Source organism: Myxocyprinus asiaticus, chromosome 23, assembly GCF_019703515.2.
Source record: "Myxocyprinus asiaticus isolate MX2 ecotype Aquarium Trade chromosome 23, UBuf_Myxa_2, whole genome shotgun sequence".
Classification (NCBI taxonomy): Eukaryota; Metazoa; Chordata; class Actinopteri; order Cypriniformes; family Catostomidae; genus Myxocyprinus; species Myxocyprinus asiaticus.
The window spans coordinates 15,724,412-15,742,995 of NC_059366.1; the positions used below are offsets into that span (position 1 = coordinate 15,724,412).

An 18,584-nucleotide genomic window follows, 5' to 3' on the forward strand; every position below is an offset into this window, starting at 1 on the left:
CAGGGTACACGGTTATGCTGCGTTACATTCAAGTTGGATGAGGGATATTCCTACTTGATATCTCCGACCATAAATGCATTCTGTTCCCCGATATTCGGAACTGCAACGCTCCCATTAGCTTAGCAGGGGTTTGACTCTCATTAGAGATGTCTCCTAGCAACCCAACTGATAAACAATGAGATGTTTTTTATCAAAAGAGATTATAATGTTTTATACACCTGTTTCTGAAGGTGGTCATGTGGAGTGTGGACATGTTTGTATGACATCATGCCCCTGCATCTCGGCGAAATCTGAGTTGAGGCTACATTCTGCGCGAGTCTACGAGTTGTAATTCTGACTTAAAGATGCATCCATTGCACTTTTCCTAGTAGGAAGTTGTAAAATCCGACTTTCCAAGTTGAATGGAACGCAGCACTACTTTTTAAAACTTGATTTACACTTAGAAAACTCCTGATGTTGCTATAACAATACAAAAAGCACTTTCCAATTTACTTGAAGTGAAAATCAGTCCTCCTTTCCTGTTTAATAAATTAAGCAATCACACGATCATGCAGAACATCTCCGGTTTTTAAATCCATAAGGATCTCTTTCTCAACGGCGATAGCGGCAGTGATGACAACCGTCTCGTCAAACAGATCTCGCGCTCTTCGCTTTAAAATTACATACATCACTTAAAACGTGATTGCGTCACTCAAGGCCAGCTAGAAGGCCTCGACTAGGACATATCCTAAAGATCACACCCACCAAGAACAAATAAATCAATCTGATTGGCTAATGAATCTGACAGTCTGACTTTAATTGCTCATTCACTTGCACTGTTGAGGGATTCTGTGGAAATTCTGAAGGCCTGACGGGGTGGAGCTCAGACTCACGTGCTGCTTCGGATATGTGAAACAGCTGTCACACTTTGCTTGAAAGCATCGAGGAATAAATTCTGACTGGATAAACTTTTCATTTTTCTCTATTTGTTTGTAGATTAATTAAGAGTGGAAAGCGATTAAAAATACATAGGCAAAAAGGTGATTGAGAATGAAAGGATGAAAAATATTTATTTATTTGGCATGTTAGGCCAACAGAGAAGGCTTTTGCTATAATATTTAGTACAAAGTATTATAAACAAATCATCATTTGAATATGTTCTTGAATATTGATGATAAAATGACACCAAGATCACACTTGTAGTCCATTCAGAAGCCGAGATATTCCACAAAACATGGGGGAAAGGCCGGGGCTTCCCAAAAAGACTGGATGTCTATGGGCGGAGTCACAAACCACGTTGGGGCGCCCCCTGCTGTTCAGATCTGTACGTTGAAATAGAAAGTGGTAGAATAAAATTATTTTTTCTAGTGTTTGCTGCCATCTAGTGGAATGATCTAAGACTAAAAGTAGGGAGATCGAGCAAACAGAGCATTTATTACAAGTTTTTGAAGCTTCTTTAACAAGATTTTTGAAGCTGCGTTGGGGCTTCCCCTGCCTGAACTGTATATTGAAATAGAAGGTGATGGAGAAAAAAAAAAAAAATTTCTAGTGTTAGCTGACACCAAGACGATCGATTTAAAACCAAAAGTAAAGAGAGAGCAAACAGAGCCTGTATTATAAGCTTTTGAAATTGAACATCAATTTGACCCTTAAGGACAAAGTAGGGACTATTTTGAAGCTTTGTGTACAAATACGTGAAATTAAAAAAAAGAAGACATTGCCAGGGTTCAGATCACCTCTGTGGAGGATGTCATGAAGTTTCAGGCCGAAAACTTAAAGTTAAGTTGATGTAAATCAATGTTAAAAATTCAAAAGGGTCAGACTGACCCATAAGTCCAAGGAAGGGTTAACTGAGACCATCAATGTACCATGGCACCGCCACAGTATTTTTATGTGCTCTTCAAAACAGCGCTTGTGTTTCCCGCGTCCAGTCATTTGAGCGCGCGTGAGCCCCGCCTGCTGCCGTAGTTTGTGAGCGCGTGCGTGACGCTGCAGCGTCGAACGGTCAGAAGAATTCTAATACAGGCAAGATGGCGACTTCGGAGCCGGTAAGGGAGAGCGGGCTTCTTTCAATTAGGGCTTCCCAGCGATCAGAAATGATAAAGCAGTGTCTGGTGTATAGTCTGCGGGACATGTTCGGACAGTGAGCTTGTAGTTTTTAAAAGCTGCAAGTGTTGGAAGTTGCTCCGTATGGCGTTCAGTCGGGTTTCGGGGTGGCACTGCTGCTGCTGGGTGACTTGAGAGACAGGGAGGGTCCGGGGCAACGAAAATCCTCATTCTTCACACTCTTTAATGGATCGTCGTATTGATCACGTAACGCTCTTGTGGCGGATTGTGTTCGGTTCTCTGTCTGCACGAAGTGATGAAATCAAATCTCCAGACATCTGGACACGTGTGTTCATGGCTAACTGTGTTACTAGCAGCTCCCGCGCGCGTGCTTAACCGTGGCTGCCTAATAATTTAATAACTCCATTTTTATAGTTGCACATGAAGTTTCAATGTGCATGGTTGCATTGTCAAGTTTGACTCCCCAAATAGCAACAAAGTCATTTATCGTTGTAATAAGTCAATGTGTGAATTGAGAGGCTTATACCTTGCAGACAGTAGAGGGTGTATGACTCCAAATTGATCTAGAAATTAATCTTACAGACTCTGTAGTGTGTGTGATCTGTGCTACACTGCATTAAACATAGGATTTGATCAGACTGATTGTGTCGTAAGACACCTAAAGGTCCCATCAGTGTAATGTGGCAGCATGGGCTGAAACTGGGATTTGAACCAAGGCAATAAAGTTACAATTATTGAGCCTTTAGATTGCAAAAGCAACATCTGTTTTCATTTAGTATGCTTGCCAGTTACCTCTAAGAAACTCCAAAAGTCCACTTTCCAAGACCCCTCTTAGCAAAGAAGACAAGTTTACAGGTGCATTTGCACAGAATGTGCTATGGGTCAGTTTAAGGTTATGTGTCTGAAGGGATTGTGACTTATTGATTGGGATGATGTTAGAATATTTTCTTACGTAAGCAATGAATTGCCCTGAACTTCCTTTAATGAAAGCTCTGTGTTTTGCATTTATGTAGCGAGGAACTGAAAATGAAGAAGCCCGTGCTGAAAGTCCTACCGCTGCTGTAACAATTCCTGAACAGTACATCAAACACCCTTTGCAAAACAGGTAAAAATGTATATGTATATACACGTCACTTTTGTGTGTACTTCTGTCTTGAACTCTGTTCCACATGTGTAACTTTAGCTGGAAGATTTGATTACAGCTAACGTAATACATTTAATTAGGGATTACTCGATAAGTGGACTTGCTTCCCTGGTGACCTTATCTAAAATTAAAGGGACAGTTCACTCAAAACTGAAAATATTCTCATCATTTACTCACCCTCATGATATCCCAGGTGTGTATGACTTTTTTTCTTCAGCAGAACACATTTGAAGATGAATAGAAAAATATCTCTGCTCAGTAGGTCCTTAAAATGCAAGTGGATGGTGATCAGACCTTTGAAGCCCCAAAAATGTTAAAGGGATAGTTCACCCAAAAATGAAAACTCATTTTTTTTTAAATCCTGAAAATGAATGAATATTTGGTAGTTATGATCAGGACTGATGTTGGTTTTTTTAAAAAGTGGAAAATTATATATTTATATATATATATATATATATATATCCTCTAAGATACTGATTGTGTTTTTTTTTTTGTTTTTTTGTTTTTTTTTAAATCTGACACTGCACAAAAAATAACAATGCATCAAAATCAATGTTGTTGCTAATCATTGACATATCCCAGACTGTGATATCCCCCCACAAAATGTTACCCCTTACCTGGAAAATAATTAATTGTGTGTTTTTTTTTTTTTTTTTTTTTTTTTCATAAAAATCAACAGTGGCATTTTATGAACAAACTGGCATTTAAAGTGTTAAAATCCTGAAAATGAATGAATATTTGGTAGTTAAGATCAGGACTGAATTTGGTTAAAAAAAATTATTAATTGAAAGTGGAAAATAATATTCATATATAATATTTGTATGGCAGTTTTTTGATGCACAAGGGTTAAAATGCTGGTCTTGCATGACATGGTGTAGGAAAAAAAGTTTCATTTAACTTGTGGTTGTCATTCTGTCATATGAGTGATGTAGTGGCAGTCAGCCAGCAGGAAGTGCTGAGCTCACATGTTGAGCGGTCTCATTCCAGCCCTTTCTGCCTTTTCACTGCCCATATCTGCACCAGCGAGGACCTTCATTCATTGTAAAAGCTGTCCTTGCCCACTCAGACTGCCAAAAGATAGAGTATGATATTCATATTTGAACTTACAATGGTGTGAAAAAGTGTTTGCCCCCTTCCTGATTTCTTATTTTTTTGCATGTTTGTCACACTTAAATGTTTCAGATCATCAAACAAGTTTAAATATTAATCAAAGATAACACAAGTAAACACAAAATGCAGTTTTTAAATGAAGGTTGTTATTATTAAGGGAAAACAAAATCCAAACCTACATGGCCCTGTGTGAAAAAGTGTTTGCCCCACCTGTTAAAACATAACTTAACTGTGGTTTATCACACCTGAGTTCAATTTCTCTAGCCACACCCAGGCCTGATTACTGCCACACCTGTTCTCAATCAAGAAATCACTTAAATAGGACCTGCCTGACAAAGTGAAGTAGACCAAAAGATCTTCAAAAGCTAGACATCATGCCGAGATCCAAAGAAATTCAGGAACAAATGAGAAAGAAAGTAATTGAGATCTATCAGTCTGGAAAAGGTTATAAAGCCATTTCTAATGTTTTGGGACTCCAGAGAACCACAGTGAGAGCCATTATCCACAAATGTCGAAAACATGGAACAGTGGTGAACCTTCCCAGGAGTGGCCGGCCGACCAAAATTACCCCAAGAGCGCAGCGACGACTCATCCAAGAGGTCACAAAAGACCCCACAACAACATCCAAAGAACCGCAGGCCTCACTTGCCTCAGTTAAGGTCAGTGTTCATGACTCCACCATAAGAAAGAGACTGGGCAAAAATGGCCTGCATGGCAGAGTTCCAAGACGAAAACCACTGCTGAGCAAAAAGAACATTAAGGCTCATCTCATTTTTGCCAGAAAACATCTTGATGATCCCCGAGACTTTTGGGAAAATACTCTGTGGACTGACGAGACAAAAGTTGAACTTTTTGGAAGGTGTGTGTCCCATTACATCTGGCGTAAAAGTAACACCGCATTTCAGAAAAAGAACATCATACCAGCAGTAAAATATGGTGGTGGTAGTGTGATGGTCTGGGGCTGTTTTGCTGCTTCAGGACCTGGAAGACTTGCTGTGATAAATGGAACCATGAATTCTGCTGACTACCAAAAAATCCTGAAGGAGAATGTCCGGCCATCAGTTCGTGACCTCAAGCTGAAGCGAACTTGGGTTCTGCAGCAGGACAATGATCCACAACACACCAGCAAGTCCACCTCTGAATGGCTGAAGAAGTTTGGAAAGTTGGAACTTTGGAGTGGCCTAGTCAATGTCCTGACCTGAATCTTATTGAGATGCTGTGGCATGACCTTAAAAAGGCAGTTCATGCTCGAAAACCCTCCAATGTGGCTGAATTACAACAATTCTGCAAAGATGAGTGGGCCAAAATTCCTCCACAGCGCTGTAAAAGACTCATTGCAAGTTATCGCAAACGCTTGATTGCAGTTGTTGCTGCTAAGGGTGGCCCAACCAGTTATTAGGTTTAGGGGGCAAACACTTTTTCACACAGGGCCATGTAGGTTTAGATTTTGTTTTCCCTTAATAATAACAACCTTCATTTAAAAACTGCATTTTGTGTTTACTTGTGTTATCTTTGACTAATATTTAAACTTGTTTGATGATCTGAATCATTTAAGTGTGACAAACATGCAAAAAAATAAAAAATCAGGAAGGGGCAAACACTTTTTCACACCACTGTATATTGCTGGATGATATAACTGTAGATACATAAGCAGTTGTATTAGTTAAGTTTCATTCTCCTCTTCCTAGTCATTTATAGCTAACCAAAAGTTTAAAGTTTGTCACAGGTCAGGACTAGTGTAGACCTTGATAACCTTTTAGTATGAGTCACAGGGTGACTTTTAATCTACCCCGTATGCTCTCTCTGGTGCTTTATAACAATAATATGACTGTTAACAATGGCAGTTATTTTTTTTGTGGAACCGCTTTGTTTCTCTCTCCTTGTGTATCATATTATTGTTTAGAATTAAACTTTGTCAAGAGTGTAAAATTCACTCTTGTGCTGTAAAGTGTATTAGCATAGAATATTTATAGGAAGATTGACCCTGTTTGAATGAAGGAGCCCTTTAAATAAGGACATTTGAAGTGACAATATGACTATTATTTGAAATAAAACTGTAATAGAGCTTCATAGAGCTAAACTGGTAGAACATGGCACTAGCAAAGCCAAGCATTATGGGTTCAATTCCCAAGGAACAACACATACTGATAAAATGTATACGTTGATTGGATTCACTGTCTCTTTGGATAACGTATATGCAAAATGGATAAATGTAACCAAAGCCTTTCTTTGGTAAAAGTACAATATGTCTCGGCTCTCACCTAGATACAGCTCTTTGAAAGGTTCTGCATGAATAATATATGAGTGACAGGAGGAGACCCGTGCTCACTGTCCTGATTTTCTTCCTTGCAGATGGGCTCTGTGGTATTTCAAAAATGACAAGAGCAAAAGTTGGACAGAAAATCTACGTCTCATCTCCAAGTTTGACACAGTGGAAGATTTCTGGGCGTAAGCGCTTTCCTTATTTATAAAGGGACAATATTCTTAATAGAGTTAAGAAACTTGCCCTTGGTGGATTTTGGCATCAGCTGTTTGGTAGACAGTAATAATTATTTGGTAAGTCACAGTGGGATTTACTTGCCTCCATTTGTTTTGTTTCTCAGATTATACAATCACATACAGCAGCCCAGTAAACTTGGATTTGGTTGTGACTACTGCTTATTTAAGGTAAGATCATGATGCTTCTAGGGCCAGGCAAAAATGTGTGCCTGATTTTCAACAATGAGCCTGTTTAAATGCACACCATTATGCTGATTACTCCCAAAAATCAGACAAAGCAAGAAAAGCGTGCTTGCATGACATTTGAAATAATCACATCATTCTCTTTTTTTGATGTTGAACCATAAAGAGGTATGCGCACAACACATGCGTACATTGAATAAGCCAATTAGAATGCCAGCAAAGGTGTTTATATGCAACGCATAAGCGGGGTAATGGGCAAAAATCAACCCACATCAATACACATTGAGCACGTTTACATGCACGTTCTTACACCGATTATGCTCAATATGCTGACATGCATGTTGATGTAAACACATTAAACTGCTTTATCTTTGTAAGGTCATAAAGGGCTCAAGAATAAACCGATTGACAGAGGTAGATTTATTTAGCCTATTACGCCGATTTTGTGTTGCACGTAAACACCTTTTACCAGCATTCTTACCGGCTTATCCAATAAAATCAGGTGTTGTGCGCATGCCTCTTTACAGTTTGACATCAAAAGCAGAGAATAACTCCATTGTTTCAGATGTCATGTAAATGCGGATTTCTTGCTGTCCGATTTAAAAAAAAAAAAAAAAAAAAATGTATAAGCTGATTTTTGGAAGTTATCAGCGTATTGGTTTGCAGGTAAACAGACTTAACTGTTGGCACTAACTGGGTTTCCATCGAAATTTAAGCGCATTTAAAAAAATTCGACTAAAACAAATAGGAATCGTTGTGTGTTTTTATCCAACATGTCATGCACATCTCTTGAGGGAGCCGCCTTGTCATGCTAGAGAAGCTGAATGACTTTGCTTTGGAGAGCAAAGCATAAAAGTATAAAAATCTTTGGAGAGTTTTATTTGCAGGACTGGAGTAAATCCACAATATTAATAAGCTTTTGAGTATTTTTCGATATTTAGCCTCAACATCTAGGCGATCAGGTACGTGTCGCTAAAAACACAGTTCGGCTTTCACAGACTGTATGAAGTTGCTAACGTTAGCTGCCTTGCTAACGATTAGGCTGCGTCGGTCACCGCAGCCCAGGTCCAGACCCTGGATTGATTCCATCCGTACCGCAAAACTTCATGATGCCGGTTGCGCCCTCTCATTGTCTCTAGTGAGCAGCGCAACAAAACAACAGTGCTGTGTACACCAGCTCTGATCTTTCTGCACTGTATTCTTGAATATTTTTCTCTAGCACCAAACACGCTTCATTTATGCCCTGTCCCGCTCCGCACGTGTTGCCTCTTTTCCCCGCATGTGAGTAAACATGAGACACCGCATAAGTTAACGTTCCAAAGCGCCTTTAGACCATAACGTTTTTCCTTCTAAATTTAGATTTATTAATCAGTATGTTACGAGCCTTTAATAATAAACAAATAGGTTTGTTATAATTTTGTGAAAATTAATCGGATGTCATCATCTCTGGCATGGATGACAAGGAATAAAATTACTAGTTGGAAGCCTAGTCTTTCTCTCTTTAATGAAAATATACAAATGGTCCATTCAGACTTTTACATTTTGTACATTTTCTGTCAGGGGATACCCCTGAACCCCCACACAGTGTAATTCACAAGGGCTTCTATGCCCCAATAATTGGGTATCTGAATGTAAAGAAATATTAAAATATATAATCTGAATGTAAAAATATTCAACAAATACTGGACTGCTGTCATTAAGTTTCAAAATGAACAGATGATCTTTTAACATTCATATACAACTGCACTCGATTGATGAACTCTATCAAATATTTTAATATTTTGGTAGAAGATCCCTCTGACCCCACTGCTTTATCTGTCTCTGGGCCCCCAATGCAGTTTTGTAGAGACTATTTTGACTGTTTAGGATTAAAAATATTTTCTTCTTTTCTTCTGCCAACCTGGAAATTAAAAAAAAAAAAAAAAAAAAAAATTGCAAATGTGAATGTTTATAGTGGTAAATATAGATATCGAACGATATGAAAAAGAATGTCATGATAATATTTTTGACCATGTCGCCCAGCACTATTGTAACTTGTTTTATTAAATGCTGCCAGGAGATGCCGTAGAATAAATGTGAAATCTGATATAAAGAGGGCTGAATTGGGAGGATTGTGAGGACCCGCTTTAACAACCAGCTGTGGGTTAAACACTTCCAAATGTCAAGAGCTATTTTTGAAGAATTGTGTGCCACGGTCAGACCTTTTGTTGGGCCAGTCATATCAAGCTATCACACACTCGTAACACATGCACGAATGGTCAAAACACCTCATCGTTTTGCAAATAAACTTTCCATTACCTAACTGCGCTTGAATTAAATTCCAGTCATGATTTCTTATCTGCAATTTCCAAAAGTGCATAAAAATAGTTGGATGGAACCCCAGCTACTGAAATCTTGTAATTAACAATTTTTATTGATTTGTGTATTAAAAAAAAAAACTGAATTAAAAAATAAATATATATATATATATATATATATATACACACACACACACACACACACACACACAGTACTGTGCAAAGGTTTTAGGCACTGGTGAAAACTTTTACATAGTAAGGATGTCTTCTTTCAAAAACAAATCATCAAACAAACAGAAAAGACAGACTTCCACAATTATTACCACAGTTTTGTCTCTCTCAACATGGTCCTCACTGAGAGCCTTTCAGAAGGAACAAATACCATTTCTTACCATACACATCCAATCTGCCAAGCTGCTTATATGACATCTTTTCAAATGCCACCACCCTGCTCAGTTTGGTGAACCACTCTTGACTTCCATCCTTTAAGAATTATCTATCTTCCAATCATTACACTAGTTTGGACCCAGCTTTTTGTGTATTTGTCACCTACTTTAATAACCGCCCCATCACCCAATATACATAGTCTGGGGCAGAATGAAATCTGAGTATCTAAAACCTCACAGATAAGATTCTGGAGTCTTACCCAGAATTCTTGAATCTTAGCGCAAAAACACAGCATGGGCCACATCTGCATCCTCCAAACCAAGCCCAAACAATCCAGAGGGAGTCCAGTAGAAATGATGCAAAATCTTAAACTGAATAAGACGTACCCTTGCATCCCTAGAGATAGTTTTCAAAGATAGTTCAAATTTCTTTCCCATAACCTCTCAAGAGCTGTTAAGGCCTCATCACCAAGACTGTATCAATGAGAAATAATACACCGATGCTTCATGCACCTTTCCAAAGTCAGTTAGCACCATACAGAGGGTGTCTGCAGCTTAAGGGGGTTGTGTAATACCCCCCAAAATAGTACAAATTAGATGGTGCAACTGTAAATACCTGAAAAATTGAGACCTAGAAATCCCAAATTGTTGTGTTATGTTTTCAAATTATCTCAAAGCTCCGTTTTCATAAAGTATAACCAAGTGTAGCAACACCACTCTTGATCTATTCTTTCCAGCAAAAGGGGGACTTGTTAATACACAATTTGGGGTTCAGCCATATGCTTGAAGAAACATTTAGGTAAGTATTCAAATTGAACATACGGGAAATCTTTATCCATACTGAATGTAAATGTGAAATAATGGGGTGCATTTTTAATTCTTTAGGCAGTTTGATAGAAAGACTTTGCAATGGTGGGATTGGGGCAAGGATCGCTTGTTCAGTGTAGTACCAGGGAGGGGCTCTCTCAGGTGGAATAGACCAATGGGCCAAGTGTCTTAAGTTTAAAAGCATAGTAATAAAACAACATTTTGGGGAGGCCTAAACCTCCTTTGTCAATTGGTCTATGTAACTTAATGAAATGTAACCGAGTTTACCATTCCAAATAAAAGACTTAGATATACAATCAAATTGTTTAAAATGAGAAAGAGGAACTTCTAGAGGAAGAGACTAGTAGATAATTGAATCTGGGGATTCAATTAATTTTTATAACATTGACCTTCCCAGCCATAGACTAATGTAGTGAAGCCCACCTATCAACATCACACAAGAAGTTTTTAATAAATGGGTCAAAATTAACTAACTAAATCTGTCAAATTTGTTGGAAATAAAATACCTAATTACCTAATGTCTTGCTTGGAGCATTGGAAAGCCGTGGCAGGGCAATATGCTGTCAGAGAAAGAGCTTCCAATTTAGACCAATTCACCCTGTATCCTGAAAATTTGGAGAAACAAATTATAATTTTATGGAGGCTAGGCATAGATCTTCTAGGGTCGGAGACAAATAATACATCATCTGTGTAGAAGTAGAAGTTTATGCACCACACCTTCTGCTACAATGCCAGGAAAATCATCCTCTTTTCTCATTGCGGCTGCTAATGGTTCCAGGGCAAAACAGAACAATAAAGGGTAGAGAGGACAGCCTTGCTGGATTCCCCTGCCAAAAGAAAAAAAATCGGAAGTTAATCCATTAGTTTGCACTGCCGTTAATGGTTGTTTAGAAAGTAACTTAATCCACCCAATAAAAGTGTTCCCAAACCTGTAAATTTCCAAAATCTTAAAATGATAGTCCCATTCCACCCTATCGAACGCCGACTGATTTATCGTACCATGACAATAATAATAATAATGTGTATTGTATACATACCTAGGCTTTTGTCGATGTTATAAACCCCTGCTTGAAGCAGCCATATCTATAAATAGCCTAGTCACGTTGTAAAACATACTCCATGCGGAGTCAGTGATTGTTTTTTATTTAACCTCTAGAGGGTGCTGTTAGACTGTAGAACCCTCCAGCGCCGGCCACGGAGAAATGAAACAAAAAAGAACTATCGGAGTAGATTTTTGCCGATAGGTGGTAAAATGCAACTATCGGCCCCGATTAATCAGTAAATCCGATATATCGGTCGACCTCTACATCTAACTGGATCAGGGAAATTGGACGATAAATTTTACAATCATTTAGGTCTTTATCTTTTTTAAGAATAAGACTGATCAGGGATTGCATCATGGTTGGTGGTAGTTCACCTTTCTTTAATGACTCTGTGTAAACTTCTAACATAAGTGGAGCCAGTTCTGTGACATAAGATTTAAAAAAAATTCTGCGGCAAAACCATCTGGCCCCGTTGCCATACCTGTTGGCAAGGCTTTAATTACCTCAACAAGCTCAAGTAATATCTGAGTCAAAGTCTTTTTGATCATTCGTCAGTTTAAGAAGTTCTAATGGCTCTACGAAGTTGCTAATATCCTTATCGGAAGACATAGACGTGGAACTATAAAGATTAAAATAGAATTCTTTAAAGCCTTTATTAATATCTGTGGCAGAAGTAAATATATTGCAGGAATGGTGAAAAAAAAAAAAATACTTTTCATAATTTGATCATTTATACTTTCTCTTAATAACACGCTGGCTCCTGACTATCAAACCGACAGCCCGAATGTCAATACAACACTATACAACACCTTACTGCATATTTATTCCCAACTGATTTCATGTGTAAATGGGGGGGGGGAGATACTGTGTATTTTTTATTGTATAAATTGTATTTTATAGTGTGTATATTATTAGGTGTATGTTGTATATTGTGTTGTGTAAATTAGATGTTTATTGTAGATTGAAATATGTCTCTGACTGCTATGTTGCTTGGAACTGCACCCAAGACTTTCACCCATTGTTGTATTTGTGTATATGGTTGAGTGACAATAAAGTGATTTGATTGACGTTTCCCTGCTTTGTCCCAAGTATTTCTGTCTTGCCCTGAATAACCAAAACTCTACCTTCTGTGACAAAATATTATTGTACCTATATTTTAGCTGAATCAACTCTCTAAGACCATTGGATGACATTTGGTGCTTTAGCTCTTAATACTCTTTTCCAATTCTATGAATTTCTGTGCTTTGATCTTTTTAATGAATGAGGCATATTGTATGAACCGCCCCCTAAGCACTGCCTTAAGTGCCTCCCATGCCACGCCCACTGAGGACACTGAAAACCAATTGGTTTCTACATAAACAATGACTTCTGTCTTTAACATTTGTTGAAATGCTGGGTCCTGTAGAAGGGAAGTATTAAAACGGCATCTAGATGATTTTATTTTCTCTATATGCGGCAACATCTCTAAACACAGCAAAGCATGATCTGAAACTAAAATATTCCCAATTGAGCAGACAGTGGCAGATGGAATAAGTGACTTTTTTATATATATTAAAAAAAATCACTTCTAGAGTAAATCTTTGAACTGAAAAAAGGTATAGTCTCTCCCTGATGGATTCAGGAGTCTCCAAATGTCTGTAAGACCAAGATTTTTACACATCCTCTGTAGTGTCAACGTTTCTCTAAAGGGTCTACACACCTTTGCATCACTCTGACCAAGGACTGGATCCATTAAAAGATTGAAGTCTCCACCCAAAACCATATCATGAAGGATCCCAGCTGCTTGTAACTTTCCCTCAAGATCTATAAAACAGTTCTTATCAGCATTGGGTGCATAAATATTAGCCAAATTAAGATTTTGCCCCTGTATTTCAGCCAAAACAATGACTAAATTATATTTGATCTGTTTGAGACATTTAAATTATAAATGCTTATTTATAAATGTGATGTCTCCCCTACTCTTACTCAAACCAGCACTACAAAACACATGCCCTCCCCATGCTCTGCCAAGTTTTTCAGCTTCCTGTGGAGAAAGGTGTGTTTCTTGAAGGAACACTATATCAAATGTTTTACTTATAAGGAAAGTTAAAACCTTCCTTCTTTTTATAAGATGTCCCAGTCCATTAACATTCCACCTGGAGAGAAACGTTTTATCTATATTAAAGTGTGACATTGACATGCAAATAAAAATTGTGTCCCCAAGGCTAAATTATAAAGACCACTATCCAACACTGATGTAACCATAAAATCCTTAATAACCCACAGAAGAAAATAAAAATGTACTTCAACCTCATACGTAACAGTCCCAACTGGTGTCCATCATGCTGAAATCTGACGGTCCATGCACGCTCACGAGATTTTCTCCCCTTAACGTAAACTGCGCCATTAAACTGTAATTGTGTTTAATAAAATAGGCCCCAGAAAAACAATAGCCCCATTCACAAATGCAACCAGGTAAATTACAGGAAAATCATTGGGTTGCCTTTACTGGTAAATGTACCACATGTGCTGTTCAGTCATACCATCAATATGGAAATTTATAGGTAATGATACAACTTCTTATTAGGGGAAATTGCCAGAGCAAAATTGACCAGTATTTTCAAAAAGGTCGTGTTCACACAAGACCTCTTACCTGAAAAATTCGGTAAATTTTCTTGAAAAGGCTGTATGTGTGAAAGGGGGGCTAAAAACTTCGAACCAACAAAGTGAATGAATGAGCTCAACAGAGGGAGGGGGGAAGAAAAAAAAAAAAGGTGAGAGTCAGGCAGGAGCCAGTGGGCAGACAACAGAACAACAAACCCTCTCAGGCTGCATCAGTAAAATGCACAATGTGTAGTCTGTATTGTTGATTGAGTGCAGGCAAAGTTACCCACTGACACCATTGATTTAATGAAGGCCATAGCTTGTCGTGGGCATGTAAAAGTCGTGTGTCCATCCTTGGGGTCAATTCTGAGCTTAGCAGGAAAAAGCAGTGCGAAGCTTACTTTCTGTTGGTGCAGTAATTTTTTTTTTTATGCTCTTTGAATCCGTCCCGCTTCGTTTGAGTGGCTCTAGCAAAGACCGGAAAACCATGATGTTGTGGTCCTCCCAACACAACTTGCCTTTATTCCTCGCTGCTCATAGAACAAAATCTCTGTCAGCCGACCGCAAGAATCTTGCCAGGATATATCGGGGTCTGTCACCTGCTTTGGGAAGCTGACCGAGAGCTTTGTGCATGCGCTCAATCTCGAGCCGGCGGCCTGCTGTGTAGATCAAATTCGGAATAAGCCCCTCCAAAAACCTCACCATATCTTGACCTTCCTTTCCCTCTGGGATTCCAATTAAACCAACATTATTATGCCTCCTATTTTCAATTTTTCCACACTTGTTCCAAATCGACCTTGGAAGCAGGCGGGTTAGCTTGTAGCTCTCTTTCAGCCGACTCCAGAAACTCATCCCGTTTTTAAACATCATCCATTCTTGTGATCAGTGTAGAAAGTTTCACCTCCATAGATGTGATCACTCAATGTATTTCTGCGAGGCCCTCCATGTCGGTCGAGATTTTCATTAGTGCTGCATAGATGTTCGTGATATCCCGACCTACGTCATAAAGCTCGCTGCTGTCACTATCCACTGGACCTCTGCCATCTTGATCCTGCGAGGCATCTAACATGTGAGAACGTAAGTGCTTCTTAATGTCCCCACAGGCCAACGATTTCAAATTTTTTGACATCCTGCCCTCCAATCACAGTTTAACAAGCAAAACTATTACAGTTCTCACCGGTTAATATTGTTTAAAGGGATAATTGTAGCAAAGTTTAAACGGAGCTCGCCTCTAAGTGATCAACCCTCGCATAGCGTCACGTGACTCCCCCGGCTACTGATATCCATTTTAATGTTTTTTTATTTCTCAGGATGGTATCAAACCCATGTGGGAGGATGACAGGAATAAACTGGGAGGAAGGTGGTTAATGACCCTCGGCAAACAGCAACGACACAATGACCTTGACCGCTACTGGATGGAGACTGTACGTTGTTTTTTTTTTATTTGTCTTCAATCTTTTTTCTTTCTTTTTGCTTATGGTTTAGTGGAAAGTTTGATGTGAGCTTGGCACTTCCTGTTGGACACTAGATCAAAGTTTCTGTATTGATTGGTATTTATTATACAAATTTGTTTGCCGTGTGTTTTGCAGCTGTTGTGTTTAATCGGCGAATCCTTTGATGAGGCCAGTGAAGATGTGTGTGGAGCTGTGGTCAATGTCAGACCAAAGGGCGATAAAATATCCATCTGGACGGGCAACTGCCAAAACAAGGATGCTATCATGACAATAGGGTATGTTGTCTTGCTTATAAGATGCTTGTTGTTCTTAAACTGCATGATCACGAATTTGGCCGTACAGTCTCCCCATTCAGGCATTTATATTTGATCACTCTCCATTAAAAATATCTCACCAGAGGTCCAAATTTATGTTGCTTTGCATCTTGGTTTTAGGCTTTTGGAAAGTTTCTTGCACTGTTGTAGTGGTATTTACAATTACAAATCAGCATGAAACAGTTCGCAGTTTGAGGTATTTGCAGGTGAAACTGGATATTAAATGAGAATGCTGAACGGGATATGATTTTCTCCATCGGGAATTAATTGGTTAAATTCTTACATTTTGATTAAAGATAATAGATTACAAAGACAAATATCTATTTATTTATTGAGGCAATGTGCACCAGTGAATCATGCACAATAAGAATGTGCTAATTAATAATAGTCAGTTTTGATTTCATGTTGACTTTTATGGGATATTTCACCCAAAAATGAAAATGTATAATTGTTTATTCACCCTCATGCCATCCCAGATGTGTTTGACTTTCTTCTGCTGAACACAAAGATTTCTAGAAGAATATTTCAGCTCTGTAGGTCCATACAATGCAATTGAACGGTGATAAGACATTTGTAGCTCCAAAAATCACATAAAGGAAACATAAAAGTAATCCATACAACTTCTAAATCCATATCTTCTGTAGTGATATGATAGATGTGAGTGAGAAACAGATCAAAGTTTTAGTTCTTTTTTTTTACTCTAAATTTCCACATTCACTTTCAGATGTGAAGGTGAAAATAATAGGCACCACATGTGACTTGCAGATGTAAAAGTGAAAGTGGAGATTTAGAGTAAAAATTGACTTACATTTTGATCTGTTTCTCACTCACACCTGTCATATCACTACAGAAGATATGGATTTAAACACTGGAGTCGTATGGATTACTTTTATGTTTCCTTTATGTGATTTTTGGAGCTACACATGCCTGATCACCATTCAGTTGCATTGTATGGACCTACAGAGCTGAGATATTCTTCTAGAAATCATTGTTTGTGTTCTGCAGAAGAAAGAAAGTCATACACATCTGGGATGGCATGAGGGTGAGTAAATCATGAGAGAATTTTCATTTTTGGGTGAACTATCCCTTAACTAACAACAGAGATGACCGGTACCATCAATTCTGACTTCCTAAAGTGTGTTTTGAGCTGATGTTTTGAATAAATTACATAGAAATCTAGTGAATAGCTGTACTGACTCTAGCACCAGTACGATACAGTCATTATAACAATGATATCTGTTGTTCTTCCCATTTAGGCAACAATACAAAGAGCGTTTGAACATCCCCATCAAAATCCTTATTGGATACCAGTCACATGACGACACCTCTAGCAAAAGTGGCTCTACAACAAAGAATATGTACTCAGTTTGAAGAAGACTAATTTCAGCTTATTGTAGGTTTATAAAATTACAAATTTGCATCACATTAATACTGTTGAGTTGTCAACTACTGTAGTGTCCTTCCTTTTTAAAAAATGGAAAGAAAAAAAAAAACATTAATTATGTACCTTTAGTGCTCTCCAGCCTAAAATGATCAGCACTGTTATCGTGTGGATCAGGGAACGTCAAATTGTTTAGACCTGAGAGAGGACTGCATCAGTTAAAGCTATACAAGTTGAGCTAGATGTTACTGATATAATTTTAGAATCGGAAAGATTAAAGGACTAATCAAGAGTCAAGACTTGCCTATCTTAAGAGGTTCTAAGGCTTAGATGAGAAGAGATGCTATTCTTTGCTTTAACCTTTCTTTCTCTCATGCGTCATGTTATGACAAGTGTTGCTCACCATCAGACGAACAAAAACAAATCAACAACTTAAATGTTAAGGGTTTAAGTTTTAACACACTTTGGTTGGAGGTGTTTGGCATGAGAAGTGATTGCAGAGGCACCTGCAGACTGTTTATCTTAAAGGTTTGTAAAGGATTACCTTTGGTTGCGCTCGCTCCAGGTGTGGAATTTGGACGAGTGGTCATTTATTGTTTCAGCTATGCTGAAATTGTGGAATCTTGCTTGTTGACCTATCTTGAACAGCTGTGTTTCTCTCCTCCCGCTTCATCTATTTATGATATATGCATAGCAGTTGAACGACACAGTGAGAGGAAGGCCGTGAAATTCAAGCTTCTATTTTCTTTTTTTTCTTTTTTCTTTTCACTCAGTTATGTTTTTAGATTCTTAGCAATGTGGACTACTGCTTCAACTTTTGTTTGTTTTTGCGTGAATATATATATATATATATATATATTTTTTACAGTGTATTTAGTGAATGCTTGGACATCCATGCTTTTTAGGTTTGCTACCACCTTTTTCCTCATATTGACACTGTAGACATTTTCTAGTTTGCCCCACTCTTTGGATCAGTGATTCACTGTGAATTTATTTTGCTCATAATGTATCTTTATTATCTGTAATTCCAGGATGTATATTACCATCTTTCAAAGTAAAGGTTATGTGCTTTGCATTAACATTTGAATGTTTTTGCCCATTTTTTTAATCCTCGACTCTTACACCAGAGTTCATTATTAAAAGAGGTCATGAATAGGCCCACAAGACTTTTCAGGCACAGATTCACAGAACTCTACAGAAAGCTTCATAGATTTCTGTAGAATCGGAATGCAAGTCATTCATAAATTGCTTGTTTATTAAATATTTGGCTAATGTGATGTGTTTTCTGTTTCCAATAAATATATAATGTATTCTCA

The 18,584-nt window shown here is 38.1% G+C and overlaps 1 protein-coding gene across 1 annotated transcript; it reads left to right on the top strand.

Annotated features, from left to right (window-relative positions):
* The first annotated feature begins 1,964 nt into the window (after positions 1-1,964).
* On the top strand, positions 1,965-18,584 carry LOC127414189 (eukaryotic translation initiation factor 4E-like). The gene is made up of 7 exons (XM_051652003.1): positions 1,965-2,027; positions 3,060-3,151; positions 6,653-6,748; positions 6,904-6,967; positions 15,430-15,543; positions 15,709-15,848; positions 17,144-18,584. The coding sequence occupies exons 1-7, from the start codon at positions 2,010-2,012 to the stop codon at positions 17,256-17,258; spliced, it is 639 nt and encodes a 212-aa protein (XP_051507963.1). The 5' UTR covers positions 1,965-2,009; the 3' UTR covers positions 17,259-18,584.